The 21,413-nt window shown below is 38.7% G+C and overlaps 1 protein-coding gene across 1 annotated transcript in view; it reads right to left on the minus strand.

Annotated features, from left to right (window-relative positions):
• The window catches only part of Ar (androgen receptor), a 170,776-nt gene extending 154,336 nt beyond the window's left edge, over positions 1–16,440 (minus strand). The window contains exon 1 of the mRNA XM_021153485.3: positions 13,878–16,440. Coding sequence (XP_021009144.1) covers positions 13,878–15,415 — 1,538 coding nt within the window. The 5' untranslated portion in view covers positions 15,416–16,440. The remainder of the gene's footprint in view (positions 1–13,877) is intronic.
• Positions 16,441–21,413: the final 4,973 nt, after the last annotated feature.

The raw sequence follows: 21,413 nt of genomic DNA on the forward strand, positions 1-21,413 counted from the left end.
TATCCTCTGCCAGGCGTACCCAATATTGTTAGGTCTTCACTCCCAAAGTAGAAAGTTGAATTTCCATGGGAAATATTAACAGTAATTCAATGATGCATACATAGACGTACTGATTAGAGTAAGTAAAACATACCTGTTTCTAGTGGGCAACTTTTCTCTTTTATTAAAATATAACCTGTCCTTGTTGTTTTTTTCTCTCTGTGGTACTGCAGAAAGAACATTGAACGTAATTGTTCAAATGCATATAGGGAATGGTCCACTGCTTGCCACCTCCCTTACCGTATTTTATGCAGAATCTTAGTTAGCTCCTCCATGCATAAACGGTGAGGTTGAATAACATACTGCAAGTATTAGAATTTATAAAAGCAAGGCTTTTTTTTTATTCCAAGTGAAACACTTCCAGGAAGAGAACTTCTGACCCTACTAGTTGTTTGTGGCAGTCAGTGCTATTTTATTAACTCAGAATCACCTAATACATATAGACTACTCATTATATACCACAATCTAAGTTTACACATTTGAGCAGTTTTATAAAGAAATATCCAGGAAGCAATCTCTTTTTTTTTTCTATAGAAGAAGTTTTAAAAGAACATATGCATCAAAATTATTTGCATGCACATAAATGATTATAACTTGAAGAACTAATTATTATGTATATTGATTAATAAGGAATAAAGAGGTAAGCATAAGCTGATTCTTGACAAGCATTCTTCCTGTCATCTGAATATTTCTTCTGAAAAATCTTACAAGCTAGACATTTCTAGACCTAGCCCTGGTTTATAGACACACATACACACACACACACACACACACACACACACACACACAAACACAACTACAGCAAACATATTTCAACTATCAGAGATCACTTTTTCTTGGGATAGGGAATGATATTTGAGCTATGATTAGAAGTGCAGACATTAATGAAATTGGAATAACTTTCAAGGCCAAAGGGATAATAGAAAAAACAATAAATTCAAAGAACAAAGGAGTGGGGATGGTTTAAAGTGACAGTAACTAGATCCATTTGGCTAGATTGTAACAGCAACAACAACAACAACAACAAAAACAAAATAAGATAGGAAAATGAGCCAGATCAGGCAGATCATAAAGACACCTGGATATCATATTTAAACAAATTTGGAATTGAACTTACAAACAACTGGAGAGGACCTGACTTTGTGTGGAGGTTGTGTAGTAGATGTGTACCACTGAGATTGAACCCATTGTCTTGCCTAAGCTAGGTAATTAATCTATTACCCTAGCCCAAGGAGATGAAATTTTAATCCTGCATTTTGTAACTATTCAGCAAAGCTTTGTGACAAATACTGAGAATAGGGAGATAAATCACACAAGGCTCCAATTATAAAGGAGCTTACAGTCTCAGGGATATTTAAAACAATATTCTAAACATTCTTTTAAATGAACCTTTGTACTATATTGTGTCAAGGATACAGTGTGAAGGAAAATACAGCAAAGAGCGTGGGAGATAAGAAACTTGAGGTCACCTCACAATAGAGTAGATGTGATAGATTGAATTTGGGTACATGGGATGACCAAGCGTGCTTAGGAAAACATTTCCGTTTAGTGCCATAGTTCTGAAAATCTTAGTTCTGAAACTCTACTGAGGTCATCTTTGATGGAAAATGCTGAACCTGAAAGGGGAACGATTCCTCAAAGAGACCACTCTGTTCATTTCCACATCTGACCTGAAATACTTTAAGTCAGCCTAGTACCTCATTGAGGTTCAGCAAGCATCTAAAGCAAACAACATACCATCTAAAAACAGGAGCATGGCTAAGATTTTTGTTCTATTATTAGATAATTGCTAAGAAAAATATCTCAGTCTAACTTGGTCTTTTTTATTAAAAGGCTGATCAAACAGATTTCATATGAACAATTGGAAACTCCCACAGACTACAAGTTGCTAACCTCGGTGTTTTAAGCAAAGATAAAAAGGAAAGGTAGATAGGCAGAATAAGTAGACATATAACACGTTTTAGAGACCTTCTAACATCCAAATATTGAATACCAAATGTTTCCATCTTTACTGTCAACCCTGAGTTTATGTGCTTTCTTCATCTAATTAGAAGTTAGACAATGCTTCAGAGCTGTGACACAATATGGCATGTTTGGAAAGACACTTTCACTCAGGCATTGCTGCCAACTTTTAAAAGAAATAGCTAAGTGGTTATCATTTGCATGAGTAGAAAGATGATGCCACAATTCAAAGAAAACACTGAGCAGGGCACATTTGCAGCAGTCTGCTTCCATTGCCACAGTGAAAAAAAGTGCTATGTGACACCCTTGTTCATGATATAAAGGATTCTGTGCAACCAATTTGGACCTAAAAGGATGGAGATAACATTGTGTAAGTACTACAAAATTTCCCTTCTTATTTAATATTAATCACATAATCTGCAGTCTTGTCTTAAGATTTATTTCACTTTATAAGTCTCTTAAGAAGGGTGAGTTCTGCTCACTCAACTACCTCTCTGTGTAATCTTGTTGATGGAGTGATTTGTTTGTGTTTTTACTAGCAACTGGGCCAAACAGAAAGAGGAGGGTGACAAAGGATGGTGAAAAGGAAGCCAGAGTGATAGACTAGAAAGGCTACTGGCAGCTAGACATTTCAAGTTCAAGATTTGACTCTATTGCTTACATATTATTTTAGATATCTTCCTTTGTCAGAGCCCTTCCACAGGAAACTGGCTTAAATTAAAAATGTTTAATATTTGAAGTTCAGATATAGTATTTTTATAATTAAAAACTCTCTGTAATATGAGTAGCACTCCTTTTCATAGACATAGTGAATTCTAAACAAGCTTTTTTTTTTTTTTTGCTTATATGTTCAGTCAACTTGAGCATGTCACTCAATTGCTATGTGGCTTTTTCTTCATCTGTAACATGTGAATATGCATGCATGTCATAGGATTATTAGGAATCACATGAAATGGGCACTTTTCTCTTTCTTGCTTTAAAGTAGTCTTATTTAAGCAGACATTCAATTGTACAAGTTGATAGTTCACTTTAAAGTTCAGCCACTATAGCATTTTTGAGCTCTTTTCAATTATTCCTACCATAATGCTTTCTAATCCCTACCATAAACTATTTACTATTTATAATCCCCTTCCACCCCAAAATTCCTCCACTAATATCTAGGCCACTGAGCTGCCTTATATACAGCAGGGGATTATATAACAGAAGTGCACAACAAAGCCGCTGGAGTAACCTAGCTTTTGTGATGGTCAAGGGAACCAGTTAGGTGATCCATGAGACGCCTGGTATAGTACAGAGGTTAACACCTAGACTGAGTTGCTGCAGTCAGTTGATAACTGCTAGAGAAGAGAGAGACATTTTTCTTTGAGGCCATAGCTATGGATTGGTAGGTTTCTCATCTTCTATTAGATAACTCCACACTGATGCACATATGGGCAGAACTAGAAGTACTCAGAGATTAAAAAAAATAAGTCTTAAACATACAAGCCAAACTTTCTGAGGAACACACAGATCCAGTCACTCTCTATCTCTTTGACAGGTAGGCAAGGGCCTATTTTCTGAAAGTTGGTGTAAAAATTAAATTTATTAACCCATGCAAATGTCAAAGGTTTACAAGCAATAAACAATATGTGTTCTTGCTATCATTGCTATTGTTAGAATTATTTGTTATGAAAATGGAGTTTTCAATGTTGAGTTTTCTAAGAAAATAATATACAGTTTACCTTCAGAATAGGTTCTGACTAGGTGCAGACAATAACAGGCTGTGTGATCTTGGCCAAGTCTTTTATATCTGTGCCTTAGGCACTTCGTCCATAAAATGAGATAGATAGAAAAGATGATTGCCCAAATTCTAGGAACCCTAATAGTTGAGTAAGGCAATTTCTGTTCACATTTCATGCAGATTTCACCTTTGATTAAAAATCAATGCTTATTAAAACTAAACTATAATGTTGGTGTAATATTCAAAATATATACTTGCTCTTTTGGATGTAGCTGTCAAACTGTATGGTTTCCTATTATTTAATTTAATTACTTGTCTTAAAGTTTGGGGAAGAAGAAAAAGCTCACTCTTTCTCTTAAATAATCTGTAAGATTATTTTTAATTTCCCTGAAAAAGAGGAAACTTGAAGGCTCTGCATGAAATCTGAATGAGCTAAGAAGCTCACGGGAAGGCACAAATTTTATTAAACATTTGATTCGTATGTCCTATACTTTTTCTACATATACCTTTCATCACTCTGTAAGTGGTGATGTGCTTTTCCAGTTGTTAAAACCAACATTTTGCCAATCATATTTGTCTCCTTTCTTTTTTCACCATGACTATACCACCTGTCAATAAATGCTACCAACTCTTTCATTAAAACATCTCAGTGCAGCCATTTCTTACTCCTTTTTCTACCTTACTCTGAACTATCATTTTCCTTTGGAAACCTGGAATAGCTTCACCTCCTTGCTTCCCATTTACTCTGCAGTCCCTTCTTCACAGATTGAAGTGGCCAAACAGATGTCTCACGTATCTGAAATTAACAGATGCTATGAAAAAGAGTTCTAATAAAATACTGTGCTATTTATTTATGTTTTCAGAACACATCCTGAATTAATAAAGAATATTTAGGAGATCTACTTTAACTCTGATTCTGTGTTTTATCACTCCTTACTTAGGCACACTAGTCATATAGACCTCTGTCTTTTGTCACACCCAGTATGCCCCTTCTTTAGGCTCTCAGTGCTTGAAATCATTTAGTCTTGTATAGCTAAGTAGCTCACTTCTTTGTTTCCTTCAGGTCTCTTTTCAAGTATTTCATTCTCAGTAAGGCTTAAGCTGACCAACAAGTACAAACTGTGACTTCACACCTTAGTACCTCTCCTACTCAGTTTGCTAATCTAGCCTCCATGACACTTGTTCTTTAGTCATATTCTCCACGACACTGTAACTTCCATGGTTGGATTCTACAATGCCTTTTCATTGATATAGAACTAGGTATGTGGTAAATGCTCAATAAATATTAGTTGGAAAAATATACTGAAAAAAGAATGAAACTGAAATCCCTGTGTGCCTCCTTTTGTATTTGACTGCATACTACCTAAACTTTCTGAATAAACTTGTGAACACTATTATAATAGTCTTAACCTATACTATTTGTAAAAGGTAAAATTTATTATATAGTATATTGCTTGAAATCTGGCATTGTAATCACTACAGTATTTTTCTTTTTGTTTAGGATTGGCTTAGATATCCAGTGGGATTTTGGTTCTTCTATATGGATGTTAGAAAGTTTGTGTGTGTGTGTGTGTGTGTGTGCTTTTTTATGTGTTTGATTTTGGTGTGTTTGTTTTCTATTTTTGTAAAGAAAGTCATGGGATTTTGACATGGATTATGTTAAATGTATAAAATAGCTAGGCAGAATGTTCATTTTTCTAGAAGCTTTCTGATGGAATTTCTAGCACCTCTTATTTATACCACAACCTATCTAAATATGGAAAATCTCTCTTATGATGTTGGCTGTTCCAGAACTCTCTCTCTAGGACTTTTATAGAGAAGACATGTTGGCTTTTTGTTATGTGCCTAAACTCAGTTTTGCAAGTATTTTAATGAGAATTTTTGAGTTTATGTTCATCAAAGGCATTGACCTGCAATTTATGTTGTTGCTGATGTATCTTTACCAGGTTTTGATACTAAGGTAATCCTGGCTTTACAAAAGAAAATGGAAAGTGAATCCTAGGTATGAATCTTTAAATTTGAGCATGTATTCCGAAGCAACCCTAGAAGCCAGGAAATTAAAAAGGGACCATTTTCTGAGGAGGTTGGAAATGCTCTAGAGCAGTGGTTCTAAACTTTCCTAATGCTGTTACCTTTCATACAGTTCCTCATGCTGTGGTGACCCATAACCATAAATTACTTTTATTGCTACTTCATCACTGTAAGTTTGCTATTGTTGTGAATTGTAATGTAAACATTTGTATTTTTGATGGTCTTAGACAACTCCTATAAAATGGTTGTTATCACCTCCCCCAAAAGGAGTCAAAACCCATGGATTGAGAACTGCTGAGAGAGAGAGAGAGAGAGAGAGAGAGAGAGAGAGAGAGAGAGAGAGAGAGAGAGAGAGAAGGAGTCAAAACCCATGGATTGAGAACTGCTGAGAGAGAGAGAGAGAGAGAGAGAGAGAGAGAGAGAGAGAGAGAGAGAACACTATGAAAGGGAGAAGTGAGAAAAATGACTGTGGGTACTTTAGTTGGGGAATAGGGAGCAATGGTACTATAAAGGAAGGAGTATATACTACAGATATTTGAAAAAAAGATGTAGTAAAACTTACTTAAAAACAAATATATGAATAAATCTTAATATGTAGATGCATATTCTATAGATATACAGATAATGCTCACCTTAAGAACAATAGACTGAATAACAAATACTCAAGGGAAATTTCCCTTTGAGTAATTCCTTATGGAAATCCAAGAGACTCTCAAAACAATATAGATTATTGTTACTGCCTTTGGTTGCTTCCATGAACCTTAAGGTAAAAGCTTATTACTGAAGACACCACACAGTTTGGACACAGGTCTTGAAGGAAATGAGATAGAACTGATCTGGAAGTCTCCCTGGAGAGCTTTCATAGAATCTGAAGGTACTATATAAGCTTCAAAGACAGAAAAACAATCAAAATTACTACCTTTAAGTCAACATTGACAAGCCAGTAAAATAGTGTTAGTGGTACAATAGTCACCCTATTATTTTTTTCTCTTATTCCTTGAATTATTTCACTTGTGTTTATCTCTTTCTTCCCTTAGGGGAGCGGGTAACTTCATTATGTATAAGCTCAAAATAAACCTCTGCATCAATTGAAACCTTGAGAGCAAGAGAATTACTTTTGATCTGACTGCCACACTGGATATGTTCCTTGAATCTCACACCACACTATGACTCATTAATTATTCTGCATTTAATTCATTACTTATATTATTGCATAATTCTCCAGTCAAAGACATCAAATATATTCTCAGCAAATGAAATTATATAGTCAAGAAACTGTGGAAGAAACTAGTAATTAGTATGTCTGGAGTGCTAATGTTGAATAAAAAAGCTTAATAAAAATATATACAATCTAAACAATGTAGAAATGGGATAAGAAAAGATATATAGATCAGCTAATATAGTTGAATGTCAAAAAAATACCTCACATGCATGGTTAATGTATTTGTTTAGAGAATACTGAGACAGTTGAATTGGACACAGGTTCAACAATGATAATTAGATATGTACAGGCACAGAAACAGGACCTAGATCTCCACTTCACAACATATATAAACATCAAATCAAAGATGATCAAGAACAAAAACCTGGGAAACTTGTAGAAAGAAACATGGGTATATATCTTTTTGTTTTAGAACTAGGGAACGCCTCTTAATTTGAAACATAGAACTTATAATCCAAAACACAACATACACACACACACACAAAATCCTGAATTTTATCAAATTGATTAAAAAATGTTTTCCTTCAGTGGATGCTGCCAAAAAATTATTCAAAAATCAATCCATTAAAGGACTTTTTATCAAAACATATATTTAAAAAGACTCATAATTCAATGTCAAAATGGTAACTCAACTAAACATGAGCAAAGAATATGAGTAGGTATTTTGTCAAAAAAATTGACAAAAGGCAAGAAAATGTATTGAACATTATTAGTGATTAGGAAAGTACACAATTAAAGTGACAATGAGCTTCACATCCATTAGATATCAATAGTGACAACAATGATGATGATAATGATGATGATGATATGGAACTGGAAAGACAGTTGAGTGGTAAAAAGCACTTGTTATTCTTTCAGCACCTACATCAAATGGCTCACAACTTTCTTCTAGTTGATCTGATGCCCTCTTCTGGCTTCCATGGGTACCCACACCTGTGCATACACATACACACACACACACACACACACACACACACACACACACACACACATATTAAAAGAAAAGTAATAAGTGTTTACAAGATATAGATAAAATAACATGTTCATATAATACTGCTTGGATTCCTTGGATTCTAAAGTACACCTTTGTGTAGTTTAGACACTTCAAAAGTGTCCAAAAAGACACTTTTGAAAACAGCTTGGCATATTCTTATAAAATTAAAAATATAGTTTCTATATGATATAAAATTTCCGTTACTTATTATTTAACCAAAATAATTAAAAGACGGATTTATGTTTAAGAGCACTTGTTTCTTTTTCCGAGGATCCTGGTTTGGTTCCTAACATCCATATGGTGGCTCACAACCATCTGTAATTTCAGGTTTAGAGAATCAGATACCTCAGACATGAATGTGGTGCACATTCATGCATGCAGGCAAAACACTCATACATATAAAATAATATACACAAATTATTATTTTTTAAATGTGAATGAATGTTTGTGGCAATATTATTAGTAATATCAAACAATAGTGGCAACCATAATTTTCATAAATGGACAAAATGTGGCATAATCTACAAAATAAAAAAATTAATTCACCTGTGGAAAAAATAATGAAGAATTGATTGTGATTTAACACTAGTGAAGCTAGGAAACATTTTATAAAAGAATATAATCACAATAGAACTAGTGTTGCAATGTTGTGTTTATTTAGATGAAATGGCAGAATGAGTAAATCCATACAGAGACAAATTAGTGGTACATCAGAGTTGGGAGTAAGTAGAGAGGTTACTAATACCAAGCACATAGATTTTGGACTAGATGAGTAAAATGTCCTAAAATTGAATGTGATAGTAAATATGTAAGTCAGAATTTGCCATAAAGAACTGAAATGTGTACTTTATTAGATGAATTGTATGGATTGTGAATTATGTCTCAATTAGGCTACTGCTAACAAAATAGAACTCTGATCCAATATGATCTAAATTGGCAACAGTCTCTACTGACCAACAGCACTTTAATGCTATAAATTTATGAGTGAGCCATTCCCAACCCTGATGTGTCTGGCAGATTGGCAGCAATCAGTGTGTGAGAGAAGAGCAGCATCATTCATGAGTTTGCAAACCATAATTTGTGTCCCCTCAGCTCTGTGATGCAGATATGTAGCCCATACTGAGTAACAATCTAAAATATTAGGATCAGGAGAGAAGCTTCCAGAAGCTTTATGTTCTGCTTCAGAGAAGTTTCCTCAAATGATCAACAGGTATACAAAATGCAATGTTTTAATATTCCACCAATAACGAGGAAGTTAGCATAATATTAAGTACCTTACTGGCCTACATGAAGTTATTTGACTATTAATGAATAAACTGGAAAATACTATGTATGCATAAAATGTATATTTTGTTATATATCATGAAGGACATCAAATAGTATTAATTTTATGGTATTTCAAAAGTCATTATTTAAATTAAGTCAATGTGTTTAGCATACGTATAACTCAGTATAAATGAATATCATGGAACTTGATGAACTGCTGGCAATGGAAGCTGAAATAAAATAATTTCTCTTCTATTTTCTTAGTTTATCAATAAGAATTTGCATGTAGCCTGAGCACCCTCATGTGAAGATTAAAGCCGACGTAGATATACAGAATAGATGAATAGATACAGACAGAGCTTTTGAGAAACTGAGAGTATAGTTATCCTCAGTGTCTGAGAAAAGGTTATCAGTAGGGTCATCAGAGAGAAAAGGGCAGAGATTAAGATAGGCTGTGTAGGTAGATCAGTGCAGAGGGCCCTGGATTCAAACTCCAATTCTGCAAGACATATACTGACAGACACACAGACATGCAATACACACCCACAACTGGAGTGGGGGTGACAAAATATTTCACTAAATCTTCAAGTTGCATAAGCTATCTCCCACAATTTCCTCAGCAACTGTTGAATCTGTCTCTAACCTCAAGATAAAAATGTTCTGCTATGTGGCTATTCATTTACAGTTCCCTCCTGGTGTCTAGTCTTGAAAGAGGTGCTGTGTTCATCTGATCTGTTACTTGCCACATTTTCATTAAAGAGAATCTTTAGGGGCATGCCACAGGTATAATGTGGGGGGAAAATTCCATGAAGTAGATAGAAGAGTCTATATTTCAATGTCAAAGGCTCAGAAGAAGTGGAAATAAAAGAAAACTTAGCATAGGCAGGATTTGAGGAAGCTGTAGACAAAGAGAAAACCGAGTTAGTTGGGGATTGGATAAAGATTTTCTTTTCACTCCCTTACCAACTTTAAAAAATGTATTTTTTTGTTTTTTTATTATCACTATTTTTCAGTATCATGAGTTCAGATGTGACTATAAATCAAGCCTCTTGCTTTGTCCCTCCTAGTCTGCATTCTGTTCCTTGCTTAAACGGAACACCAGTTAAACTTAATGGTCTCTGTATCATCATATGTAGTAGTTGTAGTAGAAGTAATAGTAATATTAATGTTAAGAAGAAGAAATCCATGTTCAACTCACAGGATACTCCGGAGAGTGACCACTGCATGCATACAAATCAGGAGATAAAAGAATTGTTTTAAAAGTATATATGTAAACCAGATGAGAAAATTAAAACAGTGAAGAAAAAGACTTAACAAAACAATTAAATGTGTCAGCAAATTCGATATATCCATGTATTAATATATGAGGTAAAATTAACAATGAGGGAGGGGGAACACCACAAACTAGCAATTGGAAAGTTAGTAAGTGGCATATAAAATCACTTTCTAATGATGATATTAAGGTCAGAGTGCTAGTCTATATAAGAGGGTCTTGCCATAGCTGCATCTTGTGGCTACTTACAAATGGGTGCCAAGTGACTTGGCTCTTTGGTGTTGGGGTTTGGGTGACTGAGACCCAGGAAGAACTCACTATATGTTTACAAACTATAGAGGACAACAGAAATCACACCTTAATCAGAAAGCCAAATTTCACTTTCTAAAACATGCAAACTACTCCTTATGCGATAGCTTGAAAAAAAAAATGCTTGGTAACTAGGAAAGAGAGTGGAGATGACATGAGAATTGATAAAACCCTGTACCTAGGGGAAAAAAAGAAATAAAAGGCAGAACTTGCCAATGTCACCAAAATAATGCCTCTTATGAATGCTGGAACAAACACACAAAAAATATTAATTTCCACTCTGCATCTAAGTAATTTCTCTAAGCCCCAACTCAAATTTGTCTATGGGTTCTCTAGGGCTCTAATTTGTAAGAATCCATGTTTACCACTGTATTGTGCTACAAAGTTGTAGTCCTGTTTGAACTCCAAGAGAAAACAGCTCCATAAAATATCGTCAGGCTTACAAACAAGACCCATTAGTTTTATTTTTCCTTCTGTTCAAACCATATGCTAGACTAAGTAAAAAAAAAAAAAAAATAAGATTTTCAGTTTCTGCCTTCTCCGTAGAAATGTTGCTGATGTCTAACACCAAATTCCTGCTGCTGTTAGTAAGGCTAAAAAAATTTCTCCCCCATATAACTAATGTTCACGATCACAAACAGTTGAAAAAAGTTACAAGAAACTTCCAGAATTTTGAGATATTAGACTCAAAATCGGCACACAATGCATGCCATCCAGAGGGAATGAGCTCTGGACTTGCCTTTAAAACTTCTTTGCTTTTTATCCAATTACGCCTGTGAAGTACGGGTAAACAGAAAAGTCAGAAACTATTTTCATTTTAAATGCTGGTTGCATTCTGATGAGATCAATTAATTAATTTGCAACAAAATGATTCAAATGATTTTCTAGATCCTAGGAATGGAAACTGTCAGCTCACTTAGATAGAAACTTCACTGGCTCTAGCCAAATTCTCACTCAAAAATTTAGAGTGTCAATAAAGCTTCAAAGTGTAACGATCAATCTAATAGCGAAGGGACCCCTCACATTAAGAACTGAGATAAAAATCAGAATGCTCACTATGTAAATGCTAGAAAGTATTTAAATTCACTTGGTAGAAAGTCAGACTGTATTTTCAAAAGTGCATCTTCTAAAACCAACACTGAGAACTACTACTTTCCTTCTTGTTAAGTGAGCAAGTTGGGGTTGTAGAGCCAGAAGAAGGGTGGCTAGCTCAAGTGGTTAGGCATCACGCTGGGCTAGGAAGCACTTTAGACATGCCTACCCCGAAGAAAAGTTTGTAGTAAAAGAGGGACTCCATTCTCTAGTTGACAGCCCTAGAAAAAAATTAACCATACCAAGTAAATCTATTCTCATAAAACGAAGACCTTTTATCCCACAGTAAAACCCATCTCAAAAATAAACACTCTAACTTAACTAGAAAAGATTTAATGCTATCGAATGAATCTTTGAAAATCCTGTAAGACAAACTTTAAAAACCAAATAGAATATAAACTACAATAAACTCTTTCTTCAACAACTCAAAAAAAGTATATTTTATGAAAACCTATCCTCCCTTTTTCATTTTTGGACACTGTCCTAACAACCAAGAACAATAAAAGAATACAAATTGTTAGAATTAAGTCACAAAAAATTATGGTACATCTCACAAAGACATTTGGCGAACATCACAAATGAGAGAAAACCACTTGAGACACAAACATAAATCCATAGAGAAACATGAACACCTCAGGAAAATCAACCATTAATTACTCCGTCAATACTCCATCTTATCAGATGAAAAGATAATCTTAACTTAGTGGGGAGAAAATTTCAACTAGCCTCTAAGAGGCTCAAGAAGCAGTGGTAAATACGTTTAATAAGGCAAAATTGCCCGCCACTTTTCTCCTGTTCTAATTAGAACTGTGAGGCAACATTTGTGGTTCATAGGTCATTGACAGTTCTTACTCAATTTGTTAGCATGAGCAACTCAAGTTTTAAACTATAAGTATGTCCTTAAAATGAACAAAATATAATGTGGCGCCCTATTCCTCCGTCCCCAATATAAATGTGTGAGCACACTCAAGCAGCAGGACAATGCCTCACATTTCTGTTCTGTTCTGTTCTGTTTGTAACACTTGTGAGTCAAACTCAAACCTGCTCAAACTATTCATTAACAGTACATTTCTTTTCTTTACAGATCTGGTGCAAGCCCCAAACAGAGACTTTCTGATGTATTCTAATCTACAGAAAGTAAACACCTTTCAAGAGAAAACTGGCCCACACAGTTACTCCCCAACAATCAGCTCATGCTGAGAAATACGTGAGAGTAAACTTTGCCCGGTGTTTACCACAAAAGTAACCCCATCTACCTGCTCTAAATGTGCCTTGTTGAATTCTCAAGGCTGACCTCTAACCGGAGAGCAAGTCACTGGTGACTTCCTGGGGAAAAAAAAAAAACTGCATCTTTCACCCCGAAGCCCCTTAACAACCAGATGCGGCTTTTCTTTCTAGGAGAATTGAGAATTCTATTATCTCTCTTTGAAGGATGCGGGCCGAAAATCAGGTTTCTGCTTTTATTTCCCTTTTCTTATGCCAAGACCATTCACTTCACGGGTCTGAAAGGTGATTACCAACAGACCCATAGACAAGAAACTCCCTACATGTCTGATCGCGTTTCCAGAACTTTGAGGAAAAGAATGAAAAACAGTGAAGAGCTTACAGGCGTCATTTCTGAAAATGGCCCATGCAATTGATTTAAGTTTGGAACTCATAGGATTTGAAATATCAGAAAGATCTTAGTGGAGGAGTTTAGAAAGCTAGGGAAATTGGAGAGGAATCTCAAAGAGCACGTATTAGCACCCCGGAGCGCAGCAAAGATTCCCTGGGCTTAGGCGGAACATTTCACAAGATGACAGTCCCCAAGAGGGCTCCAGATGTAGGACAGACCTTCCTATAGAACTAGTCTGAGCTGGTTTAGGATCCTTCCGAATGTTCTTTTGGGCGGGAGTCCCTAGATCCCACAAAATGCAAACTGGTACTCTGTGCCCTTGATGAAAAGGAGGCATTTTTAGTATAAACTTACCGCATGTCCCCATAAGGTCCGGAGTAGTTCTCCATCCAAGGTCCCATTTCACTTTTGACACAGTTGGGACTGGGATAGGGTACTCTGTTCACAACACCAGGATACCACACTTCGGAGGCAGAGTAGTCACCCTCCTGGCTTGTCAGCCCCTGAGGGGGCCGAGTGTAGCCATAGGGGGCTACAGGCCCGGCATCGTTTGGACTGCTGCTGCCGCCCCCGCCTCCTGGCCCATATAATTGGCCTTCTTCAGCTGTGAAGAGAGTATGCCAGGAAGAAGAGGTGGTGGCTGGGGGCGATCCAGTGCTGGGCCCGGCTACACTCCCTCCATGTAGACTACCCAAGTCCCCATAGCGGCATTGCGCTGCCGCCGCAGCCCAGGCGCTGCCATAGTCCAATGGGTTCTCCAGCTTGATGCGGGCGTGTGGATGGGTAGGGGGCGGGGGGTGCGGCGGCCCGGACAGAGCCAGCGGAAAGTTGTAGTAGTCGCGATTCTGGTATGCTGCTGCCTCGTCTATTGCTCCAGATTTATACAGAGACAGAGAGGACGGGATCTCGAGTGTCCCAGAGCTACCTGCTTCACTGCTGCCAGAGCAGCCCAAGCTCTCACCTTCCAATCCTTTGGCGTAACTTCCCTTGAAAGAGGAATACTCAGCAGTCTCTTCAGTGCCTTTGCCTGGGCCTTCGTCCAGGGGAAGACCTTTGCATTCGGGCAGTGGCGCACAAGGAGTGGGACGCACCGCGGGTGGACCTCCCAGGAGCGACGCGTACATGCAGTCTCCCCGAAGCTGTTCCCCTGGACTCAAATGTTCCAGGGCTTCCACACCCAATCCCATGGACACAGACACTGCTTTACACAACTCCTTGGCACTGTCAGATATGGTTGAATTGCCCCCTAGGTAACTATCCTTGGAGGAAGAGGGAGCCCCCGTGGCCTCCCTGGCTCTCACGCTGCTGCCTTCGGAGATTACCTCCTGCTGCTGTTGGTGCTGTTGGTGCTGCTGCTGTTGTTGCTGCTGCTGAAGAAGTTGCATGGTGCCGGCCTCGTTCAGAATGTCTTTAATGTCGGCGGAGCAGCTGCTTAAGCCTGGGAAAGTGGGGCCCAGCAGGGACAACGTGGATGGGGCAGCTGAGTCATCCTGATCTGGAGGAGCTGGTGGCTGTTGCGGCAGCCCCTTGCCAGGAGCAGTGGCCGCCCCAGGCTCGGGGAGGCAGCTGCTCTCAGGGTGGCCCTCGGAGGCTGCCTGCTGCTGTGAAGGCTGCTGTTCCTCCTCCAGGGCCAGGTAGCCTGTGGGGCCTCTGATATGGGCTTGAGGAGAACCATCCTCAGAGTGCTGCTGCCGCCGCCGCCGCCGGGGGCTAGTCTCCTGCCTCTGCTGTAAACAGGCGCCGGGAGGTGCTATGTTAGCGGCCTCAGGGTGCCTGGGGCCCGGGTTCTGGATCGCTTCACGCACGCTCTGGAACAGATTCTGGAACGCTCCTCGATAGGTCTTGGACGGGGGCCGTGGGTAGACCCTTCCCAGCCCTAACTGCACCTCCATCCTTGAGCTTGTCTGTAGCTTCCACCGAATTCCCTTATCCTGGCTTCTCGTCTCTTGCTCTGAAGAGTTCTCCTGACTGATGATGTAGTATCTGCAGCTAGCTGCCCACCTGCGGGAAGCTCCTGGGAAGAAAACTTGCAGGAGGGGGGTGGGGGGAGTGCCCAGATAACCTCAAAGTCTCCAGTAAAGGAAGGCACGCGCCAGACAGAATCTGCCCTGCTAGTTACACAGTTTGTCTCTAAATACTTGAAGAACAGATTAAAAGATGCTCAAAGCTTGACGGGGAGGAAAAGGGGAAATCCTCTGCCTTCCAAATTCAATGTCCACTGAAGCAGGTGCAAATAAGAACGGGGCTATTTTCTTCTTGTTTTCTTTTAGCTTTTGTTTTGCTTTCGACTACTGAAACCCTAGCTGCCTTTTCATCTTTTCATTTCTAGCACCACACACAGGGTGAGGGGCGGGCAGGAGGAGGTGCAGGGGGGAGAACCTGGAACCAGGGACTCTCCGGGGCGCGCTGTTGCTTCTCAGTCTCTGGGCTCCCCAAAGCCTTGCAATGTGCAACAAGCTCCTCTGCTCTCAGCCAAAGGGAGTTACCTCTGTGCAAACTGGCTGGCAGAGCTGGGGGTGTAGGGGAGAGGGTTGGCCAGGAAGCCTGCCTAGCCAGCTCCTGGAGAGGGGACCCAGGAGGGGGTAAGGGTAGAGAGGAAGAGGACAAAGGCAGCCTTAGTCCTACCGGACACTTTCCTTGCTTCCTCCGAGTCTCCCGCAGCTTTTAGAAACTTCACCGAAGAGGAAAGGGCAGCTCCTGGGCGGCGGCTTCGAAGCCGCCGCTCTGCAACAGGCGTTGGCTGTCGCTGGGCTGGGGCTGGCGTGGTGCGTCCCTTAAGCTTCTGTATGGCACTGGAGTGGCTAGCTCAGTCTTTTCCCCTCTGATGCCCTCTCAGCCTCCAGGTTTGCTCCGGACCCTCTGGTTCTCCCAGCAGGCTGGCTCCTAGGGATCTCCGAGGGGGCGCTGGGAGGTGGAAAGCAAATGCAACAGTTTGTGAGTCGGTCCCGCCCCCGCGGGCCGGCCTCCCTGCCTTCCCACCTCCTTTCTCTCTCCCCTCCCTTCCCCTTTCCTTTTCTCCCCTCCCCTCACCGCAAGCTAGCGCAGGGTGGCTTTAGAGAACGTAGTGCTGGCGTAGTATGGTTGAAGGCTGGAATGACTCACTGTAGCCTTTGAAGACCCTTCTTCCCTAAATACCACTTGTTTTTCGGAACCCTGCTTTAGGCTCCAAAGCAGAAGCTTTATCTTGAAGCGATTTTTAACAGACAAGTCTACCGGCTCCCCAGGAGGTTAGCACAGGCAGAATTTCATTCCTGAACCCAATCCCAAAACAGATTCTTGGAGGTAGGAGAAGGAGGAAGGGGCATTAGAAGTACCAGCTACCAATTGCTCTTAGGTATTCCCTCCCCGCTCCCCCCAGGGCCCACCAGGACAAGCAGAAGGGAGAGTCTCAGGAGATTAAAGAACAAGCCAAAGAGTTGCAGCCAAAGCAACTCTTGCTGAAACCTTTGAGATCCTCCTGTAGGATAGCTGGGAATTCCTGACACCAAGCCATTTGATCTGGGAATTCTGGGCCCAAGAAGCCCGTGGTGGTCATTTCTACCTTATTTCCAGCCCTTCTTTCTGCTGGGAATTACCTGTAATTTATACGTTTTATTTCTCCAGGCACGCAAGGCAAAAATTATTCAGACAAGTGGGCAAACACAAATGTCAAAAACACTTGTCATGCATACACGAACCTTTGATTTTGTCCAAAGCGTTGTTTGTATAGAATCCTTTAGATGTCTAAATTGTTTGCGCTTGAAAACCCTTACCTTTGGTAGAGGAATCACAGAGGAATGATCTTTCTTTTGATGGACAAGTAGGAGTGAATGAAGATGATGTAGGATACTCCGAACTGTAGGGACAAGTGAGCAATAGAAAGATGGAGACTAGACCTGTACAGAAAATGTCCTTAGAGAAAGGTTGTAGACCCCATCACTTGCAAATGGCTTTAACCTCTGGATCAGTCCCAGCAGGCACCTGAGTGCATTTGTTTTGTGAGACTCACGGTGTTCTTATTTGTTTTGGGGGGCATTGTTTTATCTTTCTTTCGAGACAGGGATTTGTTTTGTACCCCAATGATTCTTCTGATTCAGCTTTTCAAATTCTGGGGTTGGTGGAGTATGCAATCACACTAGATATTTCCACATATACAGGCTTCTACAGTTGGGGGGGGGTGCTTTATCCATTGTACTGAGAGTTTACCTTTATTGAAGGAGTTAACTGAAACCTCAAGGGGGAAAAGAAGTATGCATGATCAACTCTGTTTCACAGATAAAGAAGTGAAGTAAGGACATTGTTGTATTTCCCATATTAGAACATAAACTTTCCAGGTTTTTTTTTTTTTACATTAGCTGTACACTCATCAGATCTACAACTCTTAGAAAACAGCATAAAGTAAACTTTTCTAACGAAATGACCTGAGAGTGCTTCCTCCTTCTCAGGTGAAAAATTATCTGCTGTAAGGCAGTTGAGGCCTTATTGTGCATTTGTTATTGCTTTTTTCTTAGTTTCACAAACCACTCCTTAGGATTTAAAAAAAAATAACAAAGTTATTCAAAAGCTGTCCAACTGTAAAGTGGGTAATTCTCAGTATTCTAGTGTAGTGTGCTGAAATGTGGATACTTTGAAGACCTTTTTTTTAAAAAAGATTGATTTATTATTATATCTAAGTACACTGTAGTTGTCTTCAGATGCACCAGAAGAGGGCGTCAGATCTCATTATGAATGCTTGTGAGCCATCATGTGGTTGCTGGAATTTGAACTCTGGACCTTTAGAAGAGCAGTCGGTGCTCTTAACCACTGAGCCATCTCTCCAGCCCCAAAGACCTTATTTTTGAATGGTCATTACAACCTCACATGTACCAAAGCTTTTGAATGATTTAGTCCAAGGGTATTAAATGAACGGGCAAGGTGGTAGAATAGAATGAAAATATGTCTTAGGGCCAGGAGAACTGTTTTTCTGTAGACCAACAGTGAAAGAGAACACTGAATAAACAATGGCCAAAGGAAAGAGGGGATGTTGTAGAGAGGGGAAAAATGAACAGGAGAAAGAATTCTTGCCATAGTAGAAAGCACAATGAAGATTCCAACACATGAGGAAGTGGTCTGAAGTGTAAGTTGCTTCCACAGCATCAACCTTGTCTTTACAGACATCCTCACAGAAAACTGAAGCTAAAAATATCTCCCCTCAGATGGCTACAGTGACAGTGAAAACAGATCCAATGTGTAAAAACAATTTGTGAATAAGGAAGTATTCTAAAAGTTGGTAGGATCTCTCTACACGGAGAAACACACACACACACACACACACACACACACACACACACACGAGTGAAGGCCCAAGGACTACTGTGATACTGTGGATGTCATTCCTCAGTCACCACACAACATGTTTATTTTTTACAAGGTCTTTCACTGTTCTAGAATTCATCGTCATGTAGGGTAGGCTGGTTGGTCAGTTAGTCTCAGAGATCTACCTGTCTCTGCATTGTTGGGGTTAAAAGTGTGCAGTGCCTTTCCCTGGCTTTTTTTATTTATGTGTGTACTGGGGTTCAAGCTTAGGCCCTCAGGCTTGCTACTGAAACCTTTCCAGATTGAGCTGTTTTCTCGATATTTTTTAAACTCTAAAGTGAAACAAAATCTCACAAATGATAATATGCTGGGGAGGATTGACTATTGTGGTCTCACTTGAACTTTGTACTCGGATGCCCATCTTAAATCTACTTTTCCTACTTAGCTTTCACAATCAAGAGACAACTGCCGAAGAATGTGATAGAAATTAGTACTTACACAATGTTTTTCTTTTGCTTCCTCCTACTCTTTTTTTTCCCCTTGAAATATTTTTAGCAGTTGAATAGAATCCATGGTGTTCTCCCAGGTCATTTGAGTTCATAGTAAGTTTCTCTACAAGTTCAGGGGGCTTTCAGAAAATCGAATGTTCCCTAGCTTTTGCTCTAGAAAACTAAAACAAGTTAACCTTTGGAAAATGGTGAACATTTACTTGCTCTTATGAGTATATTCTGAACTATTCCACAAATCTGTTTACTTCTCTTACTCTGGCTGCATCCAATAGGGTTCAAGACACCCTCGGTTTCTGCCTGGACAACTTTTCATTCACCAATCAGCCACTGATCAGGCAAATAGATTATAAGTAGCTTTATAAAGATAGAAGTTACATGCAACAAACCACGTACATTTAAAGCTGTACAAACTGCTAAGTTTTGGAATTTTTTTGGCACCATATATTTATTATTTCCTATAATATTTAAGAATTACCTAAACATATACAAAATGTACAGTTACTAAAACAGCTAATTATTTCTTTCTTCCCCTATGAAAGGAAGGGGCTTTGCTGTTCTTACATGGCTAGAACCATAATAAACAATGTACTTGCAATTGTAACATAAGTATTACAATGTTATTAGTAATTTTGGAGCCTTGTCTTTTGAAGTCCATTTTAATTAATTAATTAATTAATTAATATCATTTCCAATTTTAAAAAATTAGGTATTTTCTTCATTTACATTTCAAATGCTATCCCAAAAGTCCCCCATACCCTTACCCCCCACTCCCCTACACATCCACTCTCACTTCTTGGCCCTGGCATTCCCCTGTACTGGGGCATATAGAGTTTGCAACACCAAGGGATCTCTCTTCCCAATGATGGCCGACTAGGCCATCTTCTGCTACATATACAGCTAGAGACACCAGATCTGGGGGTACTGGTTAGTTCATATTGCTGTTATTCATATGTGCATTTCCAGATAATAGTATCTTTATTCAAGATATATGTGAAGGGATTCTTTTGTGCTTATTTGTATGTCTACCCATCCCTTCCACACTCCCACTCTGAAAAATTTTTCTGTCAGTATAGATTAATTTGTCTTTTCCCTCCAGAATTTATGACAATGAAATAATAAATATGTACTTTTTTGTCTTACATTGTTCACTAAACATAATGTTTTGATATCTATCCAAACTATTATATAGATTACTATATAATTCTTTCTTTATTGCTAAGTAGTTTTCCATTGTGTTCCTGTATCCACAGTTCACAGGTAAGTATATTCTTTCAGGATGGATATATTACTAATAAAGATACTATGAATATTAACACAGAAATCTTTATCTTGGCATATGTCTTAACTTATCTTAAATAAAATAATACTCAAATTGATTGTGTGAGTCACAGGGCAGGTATATGTTTACTTTTATAAGAAAAGGATAAGCTACTCTGAAATAATTATACCAATTTGCATTTCAAAATTTCACCAATACTTGATATGACCAATGAATTTAATAATAACCTTTAGTCAGGTGAATGAAGAATTCTTTCTCAATTTGCATTTATTAAATGAACAATTAGGCATAATATTTTATATTTGTGTATGCTTCATTTATCTAGTTTTTATTTTAATTAAAATGTAATTATATAATTTCTCTCCTTTCCTTCTTCCAAACTTCCTTTTCTCACTTTTAATTCTATGGCCTCTTCCTTAATTGTGATTGTTTTACATACATACATACATACATACATACATACATACATACATACATATACATACATGGTAAAATGTTCATAAATTCATAAATATAACCTGAATAATCTATTTCATGTGACTTGGATCACTTTCAGTTTTCTTGGTATTGGAAAACAGAGTGCTTATCTCTGGGAAAGATAATTCCTGGCCCCCCACAAGTAGTTGCTACTTGTTTATAGCTGTTTGTAAAGGGGTGGGGCCGCTTGAGATTTCTCTTTCATGTTAAGGTATCTACTAGTGTGTAATTGTCTTGATCATGTCTAGGAAACCACAGTGTTGAAGTGTCATGAGTGTTGCTTCTTGGTCATTTTTCTGTTGAGTTCTTTGAAGCTCAGATTTTGTGCATATAGCCACTGGGGCAGGGCAT

This window comes from Mus caroli, unplaced genomic scaffold, assembly GCF_978045245.1.
Source record: "Mus caroli unplaced genomic scaffold, Mus_caroli_1 scaffold_5, whole genome shotgun sequence".
Lineage (NCBI taxonomy): Eukaryota > Metazoa > Chordata > Mammalia > Rodentia > Muridae > Mus > Mus caroli.